The 20,399-nt window shown below is 49.8% G+C and overlaps 1 protein-coding gene across 3 annotated transcripts in view; it reads left to right on the top strand.

The window, feature by feature from the left end:
• The window catches only part of OTOF (otoferlin), an 89,315-nt gene that overhangs the window by 15,081 nt on the left and 53,835 nt on the right, over nt 1–20,399 (top strand). For all 3 annotated transcript variants that reach the window (XM_082428034.1, XM_082428033.1, XM_082428035.1), the window contains exons 2-4: nt 2,509–2,567; nt 13,413–13,501; nt 19,844–19,943. In XM_082428034.1, coding sequence (XP_082284160.1) covers nt 2,509–2,567; nt 13,413–13,501; nt 19,844–19,943 — 248 coding nt within the window. The remainder of the gene's footprint in view (nt 1–2,508; nt 2,568–13,412; nt 13,502–19,843; nt 19,944–20,399) is intronic.

Below are 20,399 nucleotides of genomic sequence, written 5' to 3' on the forward strand. Positions count from 1 at the left end.
TGGGGACGTTTTGTAGCCTTAAGTCACATCACATGAAAGCTGGCACTCCATCCTGCATTCTGAGACAAGAACATCATTTAGGGGAGTAGTAGCCGTATGGATATTGTAAAATGGCAAACAACATACAACTGACTTCGATTAAGCTTTTGGACTTCTGGACCCCTCCATTTGGGTATATCTGATGTCATGGCACTTATAACAGTGTGATCACAGAGTCTGCTATTCAAACTTCATTTATCGACTCAAGGAGGATTTTATTTCAGACCAAAGAGCTCAGCTATCCCATGAGCCTCCAAAGGAACGAAGGATGCTGTTCAATTTTCCCCATTTAATCTCCTGCTCAGTCTATCCACAAAAGCCTCTCCACAGCAGGGAACAGGCTATTTCCTTTCTCTCAAGACTTATTCTCAATCTCAGTGGCAACAAAGGTGATTGGATATTGGGATTTTAAATGGTTTTGTCTGAAAGTCATTTAATGTGGAGCTGAAATGTCAACAAGACTGGTATTGAGTAGAGTAGATGTTAAGTGGAAACGAACTTGAAACGAGAGATGGGGTGAGTAATCCCCACTGATAACTTGGAAGGGGTGACAGAGGTCCCCTGGCTCTGCCCTAATGAATAGAAAAGGACCACTGGAATGATCCCTGTCACCGTTTGTACAAATCCTCCTAAAAAGTGGCTGTCCAAAAATGCTTAAGGACATTCTGTTTTCTTAATAAGTTGTCCTTTCCACCGTTCTGTGCCATTGATTTGATTTTTTTTTAATTTATTTTATTTATTTATGGCTGTGTTGGGTCTTCGTTTCTGTGCGAGAGCTTTCTCTAGTTGCGGCAAGCGGGGGCCACTCTTCATCGCGGTGCGCGGGCCTCTCGCTATCACGGCCTCTCTTGTTGCGGAGCACAGGCTCCAGACGCGCAGGCTCAGTAATTGTGGCTCACGGACCCAGTTGCTCCGCGGCATGCGGGATCTTCCCAGACCAGGGCTCGAACCCGTGTCCCCTGCATTGGCAGGCAGATTCTCAACCACTGCGCCACCAGGGAAGCCCCAATTTGATTTTTTTTTTTCAGCAAACCTTTTTTTTTTAATATCTAGAGGTAAAATTTAGCTCATCCTGTTTGACAATATTCACCACATTTAAATCCCCGGGGCCTGAGGCAATGAGGTTTTACTGCTTTTCAGAACAGAGCCTTGATGTATAAATTTTGCAATGGCTGATTTCACAGTATTTTACATCTTTTCCAACAAGGCTATAGGAAATACACAAGCAGGGGAAGGTTTGAGCTCCAGTGGCTTCATGCATATTTGAACCCTGTGATACCATCCTGGACTGTCCCTCCCTCCCTCCCCTCTCGCTGGGTTGCTCAGTTTCACTCTGGGAAACTTGAACACAGCCATATCCAGGCTCATTACCGTTCCCAGGATGAAAGGGCCTTTGATTATTCAGGCTTTCCTTGGGGAAGCCCCAGTGCACAGATATGCTCACCTGATTCTCAATTTGTATTGCATGTTGCCTGGGGGAAAAATTAAAAGAGGCTCAGGCACCATCCCTCATGCTTTCCTCTCCTCCCCTGGCTGCCTTGGGATTTGTCGTTGAGATTTTTCTTTTTAGTTTTTTGTTTTGTTTTGTTTTGTCCCTGGCTAGTGCTAAAGAATCTTTCTTTCCCATCTGTCTACTCCACATCTATTTTCTGTGTCTCTAGCTTTCGCTTTATAGCTTCTTCCTCATTATCTTGGTTGCAACCCCTCCCCATGTGCCCCCATCCTCCAAATACAGACACACACACACACACACACACACACACACACACACACACTCACACACACCCTTCCTCAGACCATCCACCTGACTCTGGCATCAAACCCCTGGCCGCCTCCTTGTCAGCTTCATACTGAACTAGGACTTGCTTCTAAATTCTAGAAACCAGGCAAGCCCTGGATATCCCTGCACCAACCCTCTTATTATACAGGTGAGGCCACCAAGGCCAGAGGAGAGAGGTGGTTCCCAGGGGGATGGACCCCTATCACCAAGGAGCATCAGGGCGACTCACTCCAGTGCCTCCCTGGCCAGGCGCTGGTCCTGCCAGATCTCCCGGTGTTTCCAGGGGGAGAAGAGCACACCGTACTCCCCAACCCCTCTCCTGGGTCCCCAGCCTGCCTGCCGGTGACAACCCAAACTAACCCTCAGAATGAGACTGAGTTCAACCTGGAGGTAGCCCTTCAGTGAATGGTCCATTGGTTTAGGCTGGTGGGGATTTAAAAGCATTCTTTTTTTCAATTACAAAAGTGAAACACAGTCATTGAAAAATGTCGAACTCAAGTGTATACAATAAAAAAATCAAAGCATGCTGCTTTCAATATCTTCTCACTCCCCCTGCCCACTGATAACCACTTCTAAATGGTTTGAGATCTTTGTCCATTCATATATATAAGAATTGAGTTTGGGGGCTTTTAAATAAACAGCTTACTGTCCAGGGAGTTCTGACTATAATTTCCTCTCTTCCCCACCAGGGCAATCCTTCTACTCCCGGGTCCTGGAGAACTGTGAGGATGTGGCTGACTTCGCAGAGGTAGGATGCCCTTGGGGCAGCACCAGCCCAGAGGGGAACCAGCAACTCCCTGCCTACTGGGGGCCTGCTGCTCCCACACCCTGGGGGGCAGCCTGCCCAGAGCTCCTTGCTTCCTGGGAGGAGGCAGTGGTGGGAGCTGGGGAGGAGCCTTCCTGACCCCTCCACCCAGGACCCCTCTCAGGGACCTCTGTAGAGGAGAGCCCCGTGCAGAGCGTCTGGCACAGAGAAGGGCCAGCTGGGCCCATCCAACAGACCTGGAGGGGCTTCCCTGTTCCCTGGGCACGTGGAGGGCCAGGCTAACCCACCTTCCAACAAATACAGTCGCACACGGACCTCACCCCTTCCTCTCCAACAGCTAGTGGGCTTCCTGTGGCTCCGCAGGCAGCTTTTTTGTTCTTTTGAACCTCAGGCTCAGAGGGTTGAGAAAATCATTTGCCTCCGTTTATGGCACGTTGTCTCGTTGGTCCCTACAAGGTCCCCTCTTGTTTTGCAGTGTGTAGGTAGGGATGGATGGATGCACGCATTCTCTTTTATCTCCGTATTCTTTCCCTCCACAGACAACCATTCTAATGTGTTTAACGTGTGTATCTTTTAATTTCCTGTGTGTTCTTACAAAATTGGTATTGTTATCTCATAAGCATATAATTTATGTTTACCTGCATGGTGTCATGTTAAATATTTCCTTTTGTTTCAGTGAGCACCATATTTAAATTCCATCCATTGCTATGCTAATCTGTTGTTTCTACAGTACTCCATGGGACACATCCAACACACAGGTTGACCAAACATCCTGGGACTTGCCTGAGATTTAGGGGGTTCCTGGGACACAGATTTTCAGGGCTAAAAGCAGAAAAGTCATGGTCAACCCAGGGTGAGTTAATAACCCTACCCATTTCGCCTGTGCACCCACCCCCCATGAGGAACTCCTAGCTTGCCTCCAACTCCCCACCACCAGAGATGCTATGGATATTCTTATGCATATGCCCTTTGAGCTTCTGTAAGTATTTATCTGGGATATACACCAGGGCCAGGAATTGCTAGCTCATAGGCTATGCATACACTTAATTTGACCCAGGACTGTCATGGTTTACACTAGCAGTGCCTGTTTTCCACATCCTCATGTACACCTGGTGTTATACAGCTCTCTGATTCTCACCAGGCTAACAATGATACCTCATTGTTGTTTTAAAGATGCATTTAAAGGTTCCTCTTCTTTAAATTGCCTGTCCATATTCTTGGCCCTTTTTTCCTATTGTTATAGCTGTTTTTCTTATTGGTTTGCAAGAGCTCTTTGTATGTTCTAGATACCCACTCCTTGTTGGTTTAGGATATTGAAATATCCTCTCCCAGTCTACCATCTATCTATTAACTTTGTCCCTGGTGCCCCTCATTGACTAGAAATTCTTAATCCTGGCGTGTTTCCAAGTTTTGTTGAAGAAGTCTATATACTCTTCTTGGTTACAAATATATTTTCCTACATTTTCTGATTTTATAGTTGTATCTTTTATCTTGTATGTGGTTTTTGATAGGGGTCCAGTTTTATTTTTCTCTATAAAGGGAACCATTTTTGCTAACATCAGCTTGCAAAGCAAGCAATCATCTCTTCCATTTATTGTATGTTGAAGTCTATGTCTGAGTCTTCTATTCTATTCCTTTAGTCTATCTGTCTATTCTTGAACTTACCACACTGTGTTAATTAATATGGCTTTTTAAAAATGTCTTAATATCTGATGAGGCAAGTTCTTTACTCTTTTTTTTTTTTTTGAAGTTTGTTTTTTTTTGAAGTTTCTTTGACTCCCTTTTCACTTTCTATATGTCTTCTTGAACCAATTTTGGATTTTTACATTTTTCTAGGCATTTTTACATTTCATCTGGGTTTTCAAATTTATTAGTGCACATTTGATCATACTGTTTTAAGATTGTTTTAAAATCTTTTTTGTGCCTAAAGTTATTTCCCCCTTTTTATTCCATATTTCATTTATTTGTATCTTCTCTCTGTTTTTCTTGGTCAGTCTTGCTAAAGATTTGTTTATCTTATTAGTCTTTGTAAAGAACCAGCTTTTGGCTTCATTAATCTCCCCTATTGTGGCTCTCCATTTCATTGATTTCTGCCCTTTTCTTAATTATTTCCTTTCTGTTTATTTTATTCTACTCTATGGCTCTTTTCCTAACTTCTTGAGTGCTAAGCCTATTATTTTTAACTTTTCTTGTTTCTTAATAAATGTATTTGAAGCTGTAAATTTTGCTCTATATACAGTTTTAACTGTATCCTACAAATGTTTATATATAATGTTTTCACTATTATTCAGGTTTAAACTTTTACATTCCTTTATGATTTTCTTCTAAACCCAAGAGTTATACAATAATATGTTATTTAGTTTCCAAATACATGTATGAAATTATAGCTCCTTATTTTATTCATTTCTAGTTTTATTGCATTATGATCAAAGAACAGAGTCTGTATGGTATTGATCCTTTGGAATTTACTGAGACTTCTCTTATGACCTAATTCATGGTCATAAATTCTCCCTCTGCTTAAAAGGAATTTGTTTAGTGTGGGGTTCTATCTGTAGCTCAATATAAGCTTGATATTATATAAGCTCAAGCTTATTATTTATATTATTTAATTCTTCAAATGTTCTGTTTATTTTCCTCTGCTTGATCTATCAGTTTCAATAATGACTGTAATAAAATCTACTGCTACAACTGTTGATTTATATATTTCTCCCTGCAGTTCTGTCAGTTGTTGCTTGATGTGTTTTGAAACTGTTACTAGTTGCCTTTATGTTCATGATGGCTATATCATCTTGCTTATTTTTCCCTCAACTGGCACTTAATATCCTTCTTTGTCTCTTATGTTGTTTTTTGCATTAATTTCCATTTTGTCAGATATTAAGATTGCTATCTCAGCCAATTTTGGTTCGTTTGCCTGGTATATCTGTTTCGATCCTTTTAATTTCTTGGTATATCTTTTTTCATGTTCTTGTCTTCAATAATTCCGTTTTTAAAATCAAGTGTGTCTTCTTAAGGCATGGATTATTAGGTCTTGTTTTCTTACCCAATGTGAGAGTCTCTCTGTTTTAATTGATTAGTTTTACCCATTTACCTCTACTGTAATTTCTATTATTATAAGGCTTATTTCTATCACCATCTTATTTTATATTTTCCATTTACTGTACTTTCTGCTTCTTTCTTTCTTTTTTTTTTCCTATTTTCCAGCTTTCAGTTGGATAGATTGAGTTTCTTTTGTTAGTTGAAAAGCTATGTATTCTGGTTTTGTTTTCAAGGTAGGTAGTCAGCCTTCCATACTTATGTTTATGTTCTCCTATTGAGAGCTCAAATAAATAAGTAATTATAATTTCTCCTAACATGACAAGTACCTTAATACTCACTTGTGCCTCTTTGATTTCCCCACCTCAGCCCACATCCTCATGCTGATATTGACTAGACTAGAATTTTAATTCTAGGTTCTTATGAAGGTGTGTTCTCTTTTTCCTTTATTTGTCCTAGCCTTCTTTGTTCCTTTTAAAGACAACAATAGTCTTTACCAAGATACTTAATCACCTTTATTTCTCATATCTCTTGAAGCATCTCTTGGAATTGTTTTTCTTCTTATTTGAGTACCTCCTCCAAAAGTATTTTTCATTTGAATCTTTATGTGGCAATCCTTCTAAAGCTTTGTAAATCTGAGAATGTGTTTCTTATTTCTTCAAATTTGAGTTTCATCAGATATAAAATTCTAAGCTCGAAGTTCTTTCCTTCACAACTTCAAATAGAAGTCCTTTATCTTTGATATTCTTAAATTTTATTATAATGTGTCTAATTGTGGGTTTCCTGATCTTTCCTTTTTTGCACTATTTTGTGAGCTCTTTCAAATCTAAGGCCTTTCATCTTTCATTTATTATAGAAAATTCTATCTCTATTATTTTTTTCAAACATTCAGTTTTTATATTGTTCTTGCCTCTGCAACTCCTATGATCAGATGTCAGTACTACTGCTAGCTGACATTTCTTAGCTTTTCTGGTTTTTGTTGATTAATCCTTTGCTGCTGTCTTCTGAGGGAGTTCTTCAAATTGATCTTCCAATTTACTAATTTGTTCTTTTTTCTTATGATTCCTTGAACTTGTTTTATATTGCTGTTATATAGTTTTATGGTCCATTCGTTCTAATGATCCTGTTCCAGTTGGTGTATACAGTTCAGTCTGTTGTCTTTTTTTTTTATAAGAGAGATACTCTCCCAGTCTCTTTACTTTGCCCTGTTTGAGCTCCCCTGGTATCAGCTACTCTGTCTGGTAATGAGTACTGAGCAACCATCAAAGGCTGCTGTGTCAGCCTCTAGGGGCTGAAGGGTGGGCGTGAGCACCAGGGGGGCCCAGTCACCACAGAAACAGAGTCAGGGTCTCATCTCTAAGCCTTAAAGGCGAGACATGGTTGACAGAAAGCAGTCGAGATTTTTAATAAACCGGCTCTGGGGGTTCAATGAGAGAAAGTATGAGACAGCTGGTTTATCAGCATCTATTTTTATTAAACCTCATCCCGGTAGGGTTTTTGTCACAGTTTTATCAGTAAAGGAGCAGGCAACCATTGCCCCAAGGTAGTGCCAGGGAGTGATGAGAACAGAACTTGCAAAGATTTCCTCCAACCTGTTCTCCCACTGCTGCTTCCACTCACCCCTCCCCCACAAGCTGAGCAGCCGCCATACTCCCCAGCTCATGTCAGTTCACACAGCCTTTGGTCCCCTTGGGTTTCTCATAACTGCTTGCATGTTTGTTTGTTACTTCATAGAATCCATATTCCCCTCTTACTTCTGTAGTTCCTACGGGGTTGACTTTGGGGTGAGAGGCAGCAGAGTCCTAAGTCACCATCTTGGCACAAAGCCGCAGCTCTGCTTGACCCCAGAAGAGCTTACCCCGTCTTTCCTGGGCCTTGCCCCTCACGTCTGGCTCTGTCTGGGCTGGAAAGGGCCTCATGACAGCCTGTTCCCTTTGAGGCTAGCATTTAGCTGACCAGCCTTCAGGGGCCACTGAGAACTACTGTCTCCTCCTCACTCTGGGCCCATCCCACACGGTACAACTGTGTCCGTAGGGCCAGAGCTGTAGGCACAGGGGAGCAAGGCCTCAACCTTCTCACCTGGGCTCAGGCCACCACTGACCATCACAGCCCCCAAGCTGTACCCTCCCCGGTGAGAGTTCTGTTCTTGCCTTCTCCGCCTCCTGGCTGTATGACTTTCAGCCTCAGTTTCTAAGCCCCAGCTACCACACTTGTCAAATGGGGCAGGTGATGGGTATGAAGTCTCTTTGTAAAACCATGAACAAAATGAGAGATTGTCGTGACAATGGAACCATTGCCGGTACTAAGCCTGGTGTCTCAGCCTCAGATGAGCCCCACCGCACAACCTGCCTGTTCCTTCCCCTCCTCACCACCTCCTCAGTCAGGGCCCCGAGCTGGAGGGCCTGGCTGGGTGAGGGTGCAGGCCGCCTGGCTCAATCGCTCAGCCCTGCCTCCCTGGGCGTCTGCCCCCAGTCAGCCAGGCACAGCATCGACTCCCTCCTTCTCACCAAGTATCCCAGGGGACATGTCCACCCAGACCTCCAGCCCGTGAGCAACCTGATGCCCCTTATAAGGCCACTGTCACTCTTTTCCATTAACTGCACCCTGGGACACCTGAGCCATGGGTATACATGACATTCCAAGTTAATCACCGTGTCCTTCCTCTTCCCAGTGCCGCCCAGCACGGGGCAGGGGGCGAGTCAGTCCTGCCGCCCTGAGCACGGGACCACGTTCTGAGCACCTGATGTGTGCCAGGCCCAGGTAGAGATGCCCCAGAGGGAGAGGCAGGTGCAACAATACACAAGGATCCCTGCAGGAACTTGGGCACAGGGAGCCTCCGGGTCAGTGCAGAGAGACCAGGAAGTGGTGGAAGCCAGGGAGTTATGGGCAAAAGCACAGGATCGGAGAGCAGCCGTGAGGCGGGGAGAAGTAGCTCCCACCCAGGGAAATTTATACACACACAAGCACTTGGTGGAATGGGGCAAGGATGCTAAGTGACCTGCAGTGCTCAGGCCCTCCCACGGGACATGGACTTGCCTGTCACTCTGGGCAGCCCTGTGGGAAGATCATGGCAGCAGTTTCCCACAGCAGCACCATGCTGCGTCCTGAGCAAGGCCTCTTCCATCCAGTCTCCACAGCAACTACAGTGATGAAACTCGGGCTCAGAGACTACGTATCCTTCCCAAGGTGACAGCTGTAAGTGGCAAAGCCAGGGTTCTTAGATACTAAGCCCCCTCTGGATGCAGCAGTAGAAAGCTGCTTGGCCTGACCCCCACCACTCCTGCAAGGTCTTGCTGGGGTCTCTCCACACCCTTGTCTCCATTTCTCCTTCTAAGAAGCAGCTTGCAGCCTGGCTGCCACTGGTCAGCAGGGTACACCCCACAAAGCAGTGGAGGCAACCGTCCCAGCTCCTGCTCAGGAAGGGCCCGGGGAACTCTCCAAAGAGAGCCTGGAACTGCACCCATACTTATACCTGTCTCCCCAGCCTCGGGTGGACAAGTCCGAAACTTTCCCGGCTGGCTCCTGAAAGAACCAGCCTGTCAGTGGTTCCAGAATAAACTTGGAAAAGAAACCTCAGCTGCCCCTTACAAAACCTCCAAAGGTCTCCTAGCTTCCCAGCAAGTCTTTTTTCTCACCCTTACTGTGCCCAGGGCCTTTGGGAACCAGTTCAGTGAGGTACAAAGCACATTGGCCTAGGAGTCACGAGACCTGGGCTACAGTCCCCACTGAGGTGTTAATGAGCTCTGTGCCCTTGGGTTGGCCACTCAACCTCTCCAGGCCTCAGATTCCGCTTCCGAAAAATGGGGTCAGACTCTTTGCTCTGTCTGCCTCACAGAAATGTTGCATGGCTGAAAATGAAATAAAAGACATGAAAACAAATGTCTCTCCCTCTTCTACTCAGACAAGGATGGGAGGGGCCGCTGCAGGCGGGGCCGAGGAACCTGAGGCGGTTGGGGGGTGGACATGGCAGAAAGACAGTGCTCTGTACAACAGTGGTGGAAACAGAGCCTGGACCTGGTGTCTCCTTTCCCAGAGGCTGGAACCTGAGATCGTGCATTTAACCTACAACTATGGAGAAGCTAACGAGAGAGAGAGAGAGACAGAGACGGAGAGAGACAGCCTTCGTGCCAGGCCAGCAGCCAGCAGAGGCCCCTGGTGGTGGGGTGGGGAGATGGCCACAACCAGCCTACCCCAAGCCAGCTTGGTTTGGCCTTAACCAGGCTCTTGTGGACCAGACCTCCCAGCAGAGACCAGAATAACAATAGTAATTGTAGGAATAAGAGCAGCCGCGAGGTACTGAGTGCTTGGTACACAGCAGGATGGGCTGAGAGCTTATGCAAGCCTCATAACTCATTGCAATGCACTGGGTGGGCACCACCCCAGGCAATGAGTAGCGCATCAGGATTTGAACCCTAGTCTAACTCCAGAGCCTATGGCCACTTGCAAAGCGGACAAGGCTCAGTCCTGCCCTCAAGGGGCTCAGTCCAGTGGGGAGATGGACCCAGAACAGGAAAGATGGACTATGGGCCTTCTGAGCCCAGAGGAGGGAGAGCTCATCAGCCTCGGCGGTAGAGGGTCAGAGCTCATCTTCCCACTTCACTTGTACCTGGAAGACATGGGCTGTGAGCAACATGGGTCAGGAACATACCTGTCTGGTTCATGAATGGCCTGGCACCCAGCACAGGGCTCAGGGGAATATTGCCGAGTGAAAGAATGAACAAAGGAAAAAACCCAATTTGAGTCTTGGGTCTTTAACTTCCCAAGACAGTCTCTTTCCATTGCACCCTAAAGCTTTGCAACACATCCTAAAATTTTCCCCCCAAAATTTAGAGGGCTGTCTCTTTAAGGACATTGCCTTGCTGATTTAGGATGGTTTCAAACCCAGTTGATGAAGCCCAGGATAACCCAGGTCATTCCCCAGCCTACATCAGGGAAACCTTTCCGTGGAGTCTTAGATAGCTGCGGCTGATAGGATGCAGAACTCCGCCACCCTGGCCAGCACCTGCCAGGTCACAGCCAAGCTTAGAGCTGGTGAACTGGGTCACAGCTCCACACTCCCGGTGCTCCTGAGACCCCCTTCAGACAGAGGTCCTCTTCCCTCCCTCTGCCCCTAATGCTGGCCACCTTACTCTGTCAATGTTCCTATCCCAGGCTGCAATTTCAGGTCTGTGTCTGTCTTCAGAACTACCCAGGAGCTCCTGAGAGACACCCCTGCCTCCCCACACAGAGCCCGGCACACAGGAAGTGCCCAGCAAACATAGGAGGTGCTCAGCAAACATGTGCTCCTGCGTGGGGCTTGCTGGCTCATGACAACTTGAGTAGCTATGTTTGGCTCAGCTGCTACCTGAGTCCCCTGGCATGTTTGGAGGCCGACACGGGGTGGGATCCTAGATGATGTGCGGGCTCCCTTGGCCCGATCGCTAGGCCACTGATTTCAGGGCATCTCCAGAGGTAGAAGACACAACCCTTAGCTGCTGTGGCTGCAGGAAGAGAATCATGCTGGTGCTGCCTCAGGCTGGAGAGAGGCTCTCTGTCCCCAGCAGCCCCCTGCAATCCCTGCAGTGTCCATCCCCAAGGATGCCAGACCTTGCCCCGGCTCCTGGAAATAACAGCAACGCAGTAGAATTCACTGTAATAAAGCGCCATGTTGATCAGGCTCTTACTTGCGCCGGGTTCCGCGCTAGTGCTTCACCAGCCTCGCGATAACCCCAAGAAGCAGTACTGTGACGTCACCCTCGCTTTCCAGAGGAGGAGGAGGAGGAGTGTGGAGAGGGGAATCAGCTCGGCCTCGCCCTCAGGCCAGCAAGGAGCAGCACTGCGGTGGAGGCAACCATTGGAGGCCGATTTGCTGAGTGCCTACCATGTGGCAGGCCCCGTGCTGGGTGCAGGGAGACCCCAGTAAACGAGACGAGACTGGGCCTGTCGCCTCTGCTCAGGCTCCGAACTGCTGAGTGGGACAGGCAAGCTATCCCAGGAGTCCGGGGGACAGGGGGAAGGAAGGGGGCTGGTATGTGGAGAGGCAAGGGCCGGGCAGGGAGCCAGCTCTGCCACTGATGACAGGCCTCCCTGACATGAGGCTGACTCCTAGGGAAAGACACAGGTAGCATGGAGGACTGTCACAGTCATCTAGGGCTGCATAACAAACCACCCCAAAGCTCACTGACAAATTATCAACATTTTCGTGTTTCTCATGCTTCTGTGGGTTGGCTGGGCTCGACTGAGGCTCCTTCCTGGAAATGCTAAATGTGCTCCCTCAGCTGAAAAATTTCTGAAAGGGCGCCCCCGGGTGGGCTTCCTCTGGAGTCTCATCCCCAGTCAGGGCCCCCCCAGGTGCCCCTCCCAGCCCTTGCTCACTCCCCTCCTCTCTGCTCAGTAAACTGGTCCACGACGGTGGCCTTCTTATCCTGTCGGCCCTGGTGACCCAGTAAACTGCACCCCGACCACTGGGCAAGTCAGGAGGGCCTGGCGATGGGCAAGAAGAGACCACAAGCCGCCTCCCTCTCTGGGCCCCTTTTCCTCGAAAGGACTTCGCGTTTCCCGGTGTCTCTGTGTTCATCTAATTATATCACTCTTCAACACCACCATCCTCTAACTGTGCCATTTCCACAGTTCCTTTTTCTCCTACTCCTTCCCTCCTTCAAGTGCCAAAATCCCATGCACAGACCCTCAGGTGGCTCAAACACCCCTTTCCCCTTGGTTCTAAGAAAACCGAAATCTTGGTGCCCCCCCCCCCAGACCCTCCTCCCTCTGCACGGTGGCTAATGAGTTCGCCCTTCGCACGCTAGTTTATTTCCCTTCAGCCCGATAATGGCAACTTCATTAAGAAAACCATACCCTTGCTGAGCTGGAGACCTCCAGACGGCAGGAACAGAGCTGCCTAATGGGGCCTGTGGGCGGCCAGGCTGCCTCCCAGGCTCCCCTCCCCCATCTTCCTTCTGTGTCCAAGGCCTCCAAAGTCCCCCCCCACGCCCCTCTCAAAGCCCTCTCCCTCCCCACCCCAGGCCCCCCTCCCTCCTCTGCTTCTTCCTCCCTCACCTGCCCGCTCCAGCTGACCGTGGAGGTGTCAGGGTCCCCCCTGGGCCTTGGCCAGCCCCAGAGAGAGGGGACATGAAGGCCATGACAGGCCTTGCCCACACTCGGCCGTGATCTGCCAGGCTGGCTCGGTGCTCCCGCAGCCCCCAAGTCCTCAGTGGAGAATGAAGAATTGCTCTGAAGCAGCACGCTTGCCGGATGGGCCCTCAGAAGCCTCCCCAGCACCTGCTGGGCCACTAAAAACAGCGTCCTGTTACTTCCCTGAACCCTAGTTCCTCTGTCTCTAGAACGGAGACCACGTTACCAGCCCCTTGGGTGGTTGTAAAGACTAAACGAATTAATGCATCTGAAGTATTCAGACCCACATAATGAAAAGTTCAGACCCACAAATGGCAGCTATTATTACTATTACTATTGTTATTATTTATTACTAGCCTCTTGTGCATTCTGAATTTGGTGGGGTATATAAATGAAACTTAAAAAGTCACTGCCTTCCACCTGCTCTGTCAAATCCCCCTTGTTTAGCATCTCTCAGCGGCATCTTGAGCAGACCCCAGAGCTTTCTGGTTATTTTCAGTTATTCAAAGTCCAGTCCAGAAGGGTTTATTGCTCCACCCCAGCACCAGGTTTCCGTCTGATCTTCCAATTCCTGTGAAGCATTGGGCTGATGTGAGGGGCTATCTTACCAGGGGTCCCCCTCCCACTCCCCACATCCCTCCCTGTCATTTCCACCCAAGGCCACAGCTGTCCCTCTCTCCCCAGACCTTCCGGTGGCAGGTGGCCAGCAGCATCGACAGCAATGAGATGCTCGAGATTCAGATCTTCAACTACAGCAAAGTCTTCAGCAACAAGTAAGTGAGGGGCGGGGCACGAGAGGCGGGGCCCCGAGGGGCGGGGGGCCCTGCCCTGTTCCTTGGGCTGCCCCCTCCTTTGAGTTTAAAAGGGGACCCACACTCGGGCCTGGATTGCCCTTCAAAGACCTGCCCCCACCCCCCCCAAACCCCCGCTGCCTCATGTTGCCCTCAGAATCCCCCAGCACTCCCAATCCTTGTTGGCCAAGTTCACTCTCTCTGTCCCCAGTCCCAGCACAGCTTCCTGTTTCCTTCCTCAAGTTTTCCCCCTTACACCATGCTGGGCAACAGTTACCCATCAGAGAAGGTGATAATACCCTCCAACAGACCATCTATCTGTAGCCTTGAGAGTGAACTTGTCACACCTGTGGAGGACTGGCAGCTCCGAGGCAGTTTGGTGCAGTGGTTTAGGAGTCAGGAGAGTCTGCTCTCAGATCCCAGCTCAGTCATCTACTGTGTGACCCTGGGCAGGTTGCATGACCTCTTTGAGTTCAATGTTTGCATGTGTAAAGAAGATAAGTACTTACCTCAAAGGGAAGCTGTGAAAATTAAATGAGATAGATGTTCATTCATTCATTCAATCCCCATGTGTACTAAGTGCCTACTGTGATGGCGAGGTGCCCACCTTCATGGAGCTTGGTCTCCTTCCTCCCCTTCCTAATCCTCAAACTCCCAGAAACCAGGCTATGTGAACAGTGATGGTGGAAACCAAGGATGTGGAAGAGATTGCTAAATCATTTAAATGAAAGCTGCTGGACCAATCCCTAAAATGCTTGAAAACATCAAAACTCTTGCTATAAACAAATCAGAAGTATCTGGTAAATTGTTTAGGAAATCAACTACTGTAACAGTGAGTATGCTGGAATATAAGGCTTCGATGAGTTGCTCTAAAATGCCAGCAAGAAGGAGACAGAAGAGGGGATTCCCTACTCTGATTCTCCTTCTTTCTCTCTCCCGGCCCTCCCTGCCCCCACCCAGGAAAAGGCAGGAAACCCCACAAGGGGAGGCCTGGACCTGGTGGAAGTGGGTCCTGCTGTTTCCTTGGAAGCCTGGAGAAGGTGCAGGGCACTGTTGGCTGCAGAGCTGGGGTGGGGAGGAGTGGTGGTCTTGTGGACAACGCAGGGCCCACCTGACACAGGCCAGCTCCGGGGGTCAGAAAGGGAGGGCAGGTGCTTGGAGTCAGGTGGGCCTCAGTCTCCCACCCTGGAGTCTGGGCTCTATTTCCCAGAGCCAAAGAAAAAGGGTCACCTAGTGTTTGCCCTCTGTCCCCACCATGGCCCAGCTCAGTCACCAGGCTCCTTCTGATGGGGCAGCTGAGCCTCTGGGGAGCCTCTGGGGGTTGCACCGGGCACGGCAACCAGCAAAGCCACACCCGCTGCTCGGGGCAGTGGCCGGCACCCAGCAGGCCCCCCTTACTTTGTGGAATGAGTGAATGAGTAAATGTCAGGAGGAGAGGGCGTACAGGGTAGGAGGATCTGGGCACAGGAATTCGAGTGGCCCTTCTTCTCTGAAGAGCTCAGGGCTCTCCAGGAACCCAGTCACATGACTGGTACGTTTGGGGAAACTGAGGTAAAGGAGGCTGGCGTGAGATTTAGAACCTGTGGGCCTGATCCCACCACCACCCACCGCAGAGAAAGGGACTTATTCTAGAAGCAGAGGGCAGCATAGAAGCTGACCCCTCACCCAGGCCAGGAGACCCCAGGTCTGCTCCGCCCACCTTGAATGAGGTCCTTTTTCAAGAGCCTTGGGCTTCCCTGTGAGGACGTGGTGTTGGGTCCAGAGGATCTTGTGCCACCCCCTCTGCCTGTCCAGGACCCTGGAGGGGGGCTGGCCTGACCCAGGCACCAGTCTCCTGGGGCTCCTGAATAATTCAGGAGCCAGGAGAGCAGTGGAGGCCTGGTGAGGCCTCAGGCACTTGACACCAGCTCCCAGAGGAAAGCAATGAATTATTGACAGGCCCTGGTGCCGGGTTGCAGCTCTACTGTGGTCAGTCTGTGGGCCCCCTCGCTGCTGGCTAACTACCCGAGAATCCTGCCCCTGCTCAGCCTGCCCAGCCGCTCCGTGGGGGCCAGCCCAGCCTCCAGAGTCGGGGGTTGCCATCCGGAAGGCCCATCTCCCAGCAGCTCCTCCACGCTGACCCACTGGGAGGAGCAGAGGCAATAGGGAGAGCCCGCTGAGCTTCCAGCCAGGCTGGACAAAGGGCAGCTGGGATCGGGGCAGGAGGTGGTCTCCGGGGTCACCAGGCAGGCCAGACGCAAGGCTTCCTTCCTTCCTGCACCAGCTCCTTCCCCAGAGAACATCTATGGAAGGGGGTTGAGGGGCAACGCTCTGTTGGAAGCAGCATGCGGGCACTTGTTTTGAAGTTATGTTTTCATAGCAAGCACCCTGGTTTTGCTTAGACGGTACGTTACAGATGTGCAAAAAGGGTAAAGTTTTATAAAAAATGTTTTTCTTTATTTTTTTAAAGTTTTTATTGGAGTACAATTGATTTACAATGTTGTGTTAGTTTCAGGTGTACAGCAAAGTGAGTCCGTTTTATATATATACATATAGCCACTCTTTTTTTTTTTCTTAGATTCTTTCCCATAGAGGCCATTACAGATTATTGAGTAGAGTTCTCTGTGCCATACAGTAGGTTCTTATTCGTTATATATTTTATACATAGGAGTGTGTATATGTCAATCCCAATCTGCCAATTTATCCCTCCCCCCACCTTATCCCCTGGTAACTGTAAGTTTGTTTTCTACATCCATGACTCTACTTCTCTTTTGTAAGTAAGTTCACTTGTACCCTTTTTTTAAATATTTCACATGTAAGTGATATCATATGATATCTGTCCTTCTGTGTCTGACTTACTTCACTCAGTATGACAATTTCTAGGTCCATCCATGTTGCTGCAAATGGCATTATTTTGTTCTTTTTATGGCTGAGTAATATTCCACTGTATATATGTACCAAATCTTCTTTATCCATTCCTCTGTTGACGGATGTTTTTCCTTATCCTTAACATAAGACTGAGATCACATCCGTTGTCCATTTCAAAGAACTCTATTTTTTATTTTTGTTTGGGGGAAGCAGCAGGTAACTATTAAGAGTTAAAGCCCCACAAGCCACCCGCTGTGGGTATGGTGAATTCAGTCCTCTGGCCTTGCTAGCTCCCAGGATCCCAGCCCCACTTCTGGGCTGCAGGCTTGCTCTGGCTCTGTGAGGCTGCGCATCTGCCCCCAGAGCCCACCCTGTTCAGGAGATCAGTGCTATATGGGCCCTCCAGACGGCAAACACCGCCCCACCCCATGCCCCACTGCGACATGTGACATCTGAGTGTGGCGGTATTAGAGGACTTTCACTTGAGTGTACTCACCACCACCCAGTGAAGCAAGCGGTATCACCTCCTTTGGAGAGGTGGAAAAAAAGCAAGGCTCAGAGAGGTTGGAGAACCAGCCCAAGTCACACAGCTGCCAGGTGGTAGAAACCCTCTTAGACCCTGCTGGGCAAACCCACCTCTGTCTGACTCCAGAGCCCAGGCTCTTTCTGCTGTCTACATTGCCTCCCATTAGGGATGGCATTTAGTCTGTGTGTGAACAGGGCTTGGACCTGCCTCAGGGCATGAGGAGAGGGGAATTTGCCAGAAGGTGGATCTCAGCTTACTGTGTGATTGAATCAGAGGTGGATGGGTGAGCAGTGAGGGCAACTGGGGTGTAGTGAGGCCCCCATCACCGGGCGTCTAGCAGGATCTGGGAGTGTGTGTCAGGGAGGAGGTTTAAGGGGCTTCTCCATTTTTTTTTTTTTTTATTTAACGTCTTTATTGCAATATAATTGCTTTACAATGGTGTGTTAGTTTCTGCTTTATAACAAAGTGAATCAGCTATACTAAGGGACTTCTCCTTGACGGAATGCTGGACAAGCTTTCCTCTTAGAACCCTCGCAAGTCTAAAGGTCTGAGAACTTGTTTAAGCCTGGAAGGTGGCCAGAGCCATCTCTGAGCACTTGTTGGGGAATAGCTCCATCCTGCCCCCTGGGGGTGTCTTGTCACACTGCAGCATCTCTACTGATCCCTGGGTATCTTCTAGGGAAAGTTGTGCCCGCGCACCCAGCGCTCAGCAGGTGCTCAACAGGCCCTAGTGGAGCTAAAAGGGCCTGAAGTTCCAGTCAGCAAGGGGCCGTGGTAGAACAGGGATTCTCAAAGTGTGCTCCCCAAGCACCATCATCAGCATCACCTGGAAACTCGTCAGAAATACCCATTCTGGGGCCCCACCTCGCCTGCTGAGTCAGACCCCCTGGGGCGGGGCCGGCTCCCAAGAGCAGATGGTACACATCTCTCCCAACTCCGTGCTCAGTGGCTTCACACTGGAAGCTTGAAATTGGCCTTGGTGGGGGTATTTACACCATGGAAATGAGCAAAAGCTGCAAGTCAGGACTGCCTTTCCCCTCCCCCAGCCAGTTGTTAAACAGTTGCCAGCACAATGGTGGGTGGGTGGGTCCCAGTCATCTGTGTTTTAGCAGGCCCTCCCACTGATTCTGTTCATGTTGAAGTTTAGAACCGCAGATTTAGACCCTAAAGAGATGAAGCTGCAAAAAACCCAGTATATACGTTCATGCCTAGAGTCTACTGTTAGAAGGGCTACACAGGACAGAAGCTAAGAGCCCACCACCCTCATTTTATAAAGACAAAGCTGAGACTCAGGGGCAGCGGCTCTAGGTCTCCTGACCCCAGCCCGGCACTTCAGCCCAAGCTGGGGAGAGGGCAGGATGCAGCGGGGGAGGCAGCTTCCAAGGGGCTAGTCTGAGAAGAGCCTGGAAGCCTAGGTAGGGTAGGCTTTAGAGTGGAGGAATGGTATGAACAGTTTCACCCATAGGGAGGATGGGGCGAGCTGACAGATGGAGCTCTGAACCCCGGAGAGAAGCATTCATTCACTGTGGCTGCTCCCAGCACTTTCTTCCCTCACACAGACGGGAGGCTTTTTAAAAACAGTGTCTGCCCTCCATGGCCCTCAGGAGGATGCAGACATCAAACATGTCCAGTAAAGTCAGAATCCACCTGATACCTCACCTCATCCGGAGCGGCCATTAAATTAACTGCATCCCTTCCTGATTTCTCGGCCTCACCTTCCTCCGCTATAAGCCAAGGGCAGCACTAGATGATCCCAAGGTCCCCTCCTGTTCCACACCCTGTGAATGCCCCCCTCTGCTTTTGTCCCTTCAACCAGAAGTGGTGTGTATGTTTTGATCTACCCCATGTGGAATCACCGTGTGAGAACCTCTCAGTACCCTGTTCTCTCCTAGAGCAATAACCTTCAAACCATGGGATGAAACGGCATGCAGGTCAACTCAGTCAGCATTTATGGGGCCCCCACTGTTGTTCATTAATTCAGCCAGTAGATTGTGAGACCTCCTGTGAGCCAGAAATATCAAATAGTGTCTGGAAATAGGAAACAGCTGCTTCCCTGGAAAGGCTCAGGCTATAACGTCACCCCCTTGATAACGACCAGACAGCTCCTGGAGTGCTGACTATGTGCTAGGCGCTCTGCTAAGAACTTGGCACAGAGGATCTCTGTTAGTCCTCTAAACAGCTACTCTGTGAAGCAGGGGTTATTAGCTCATCTTAGGAGAAATCTGGGACTGAGAGAGCCCAGGTCAGCTGCCCGGGAAGCAGGTAACCCTCTAGAAAGTGTCCGGGCTGGGTTTCCGATCCCGTCTCTCCGACTCCAGGTCTGTGCTCGTCGCAACACTGCCCTGCTGATCCCCTCTAGGTAGCTGGGCGGATGGGGATCCCACAGTCAGGTGGGTTCTTGCCCAAGGAGCCTGCAGAATGCAGGTGTGTGTGGACACCACTACGACTCAACAGAGGACGAACGAGCCAGTGGTGCCGGTGAGGGGTAGAGACCTCGGTAGTGATTAGGGAGGCGGAAGGGGGAGGAGCTATCTGTGTGTCCGGGAGCCTCTGGTCCTTCCCCACAGCCTCCATGCTGGGCATCTGGAAGCTGCTCCGCAGGGGCTCAGCAACCCCAACCACCTGTACCCGAGGAGCACGAGGTTCCCCCAGGACACACTGACCCGTCTGTGAACTTCCCCCCACGTGCTCACTGCCCTCAAGCTCTCCCAGGGAAATGGCTGTCATACGTACAACCACACACAGTTGTTGGGGGTCACAGACCCTCCTGGACATGCCACCCTGGCCAGCCCCAGCTCCTGGGCCACCTTCTCCACTCCCAGCCGGGAGCCTGAGCCAGCCCTCTCGTCTCCTTGCCGGCCAGTCACAGCCTCTCGGGATGTCAGCCTTGCTCCTCGTTCTGGCCTCTTCATGTGAAACCATGAAGACCACGCCCCCTCTGCCCTTCACAGGCTGATCGGGACCTTCCGCATGGTGCTGCAGAAGGTGGTGGAGGAGGGCCACGTGGAGGTGACCGACATGCTGATTGACGACAACAATGCGATCATCCAGGTGAGGGTGCCCAGAGAGTCCCTGGACCTGCCTATTACAGGTCACCTGGGGACCTGCTGGCCTCCCTGCCCCGGCACAAGCGTGGTCTGGGGAGCACTCCTTGTGGGCGGGGAGATGAGGTGTGAGGAGGAGACTCAGGTCAGACTCTGCTGGAGCCCCTCAGCCTGGCAGCCATGGCCAGAGCCCTTGGGGCGTGACAGGGCCCCAAGGTGGACACTGCAGTCCTTCCTGCAGTGAGAGTACAAGAGAAGGCGACGGGGGGATGCCCTCCCTTCTCTCCCCAGGGGCCTTTCCATCTGGACCCAGCTCAGGAATCACTAAAGACGTGTCTCTCGTCATCTGAAAGCCAGTCTGAGCCCTGCTGGCCACTCCTGGGCATGACCTTCACTCTGCATGCCTGCCTTGGCATCTAAGACTAGCCTTTCTGTGAAGGCAGGGACCTTCTTTCTATTTCAT

This window comes from Balaenoptera physalus (genome assembly GCF_965194825.1).
Source record: "Balaenoptera physalus genome assembly, chromosome: 15".
Classification (NCBI taxonomy): Eukaryota; Metazoa; Chordata; class Mammalia; order Artiodactyla; family Balaenopteridae; genus Balaenoptera; species Balaenoptera physalus.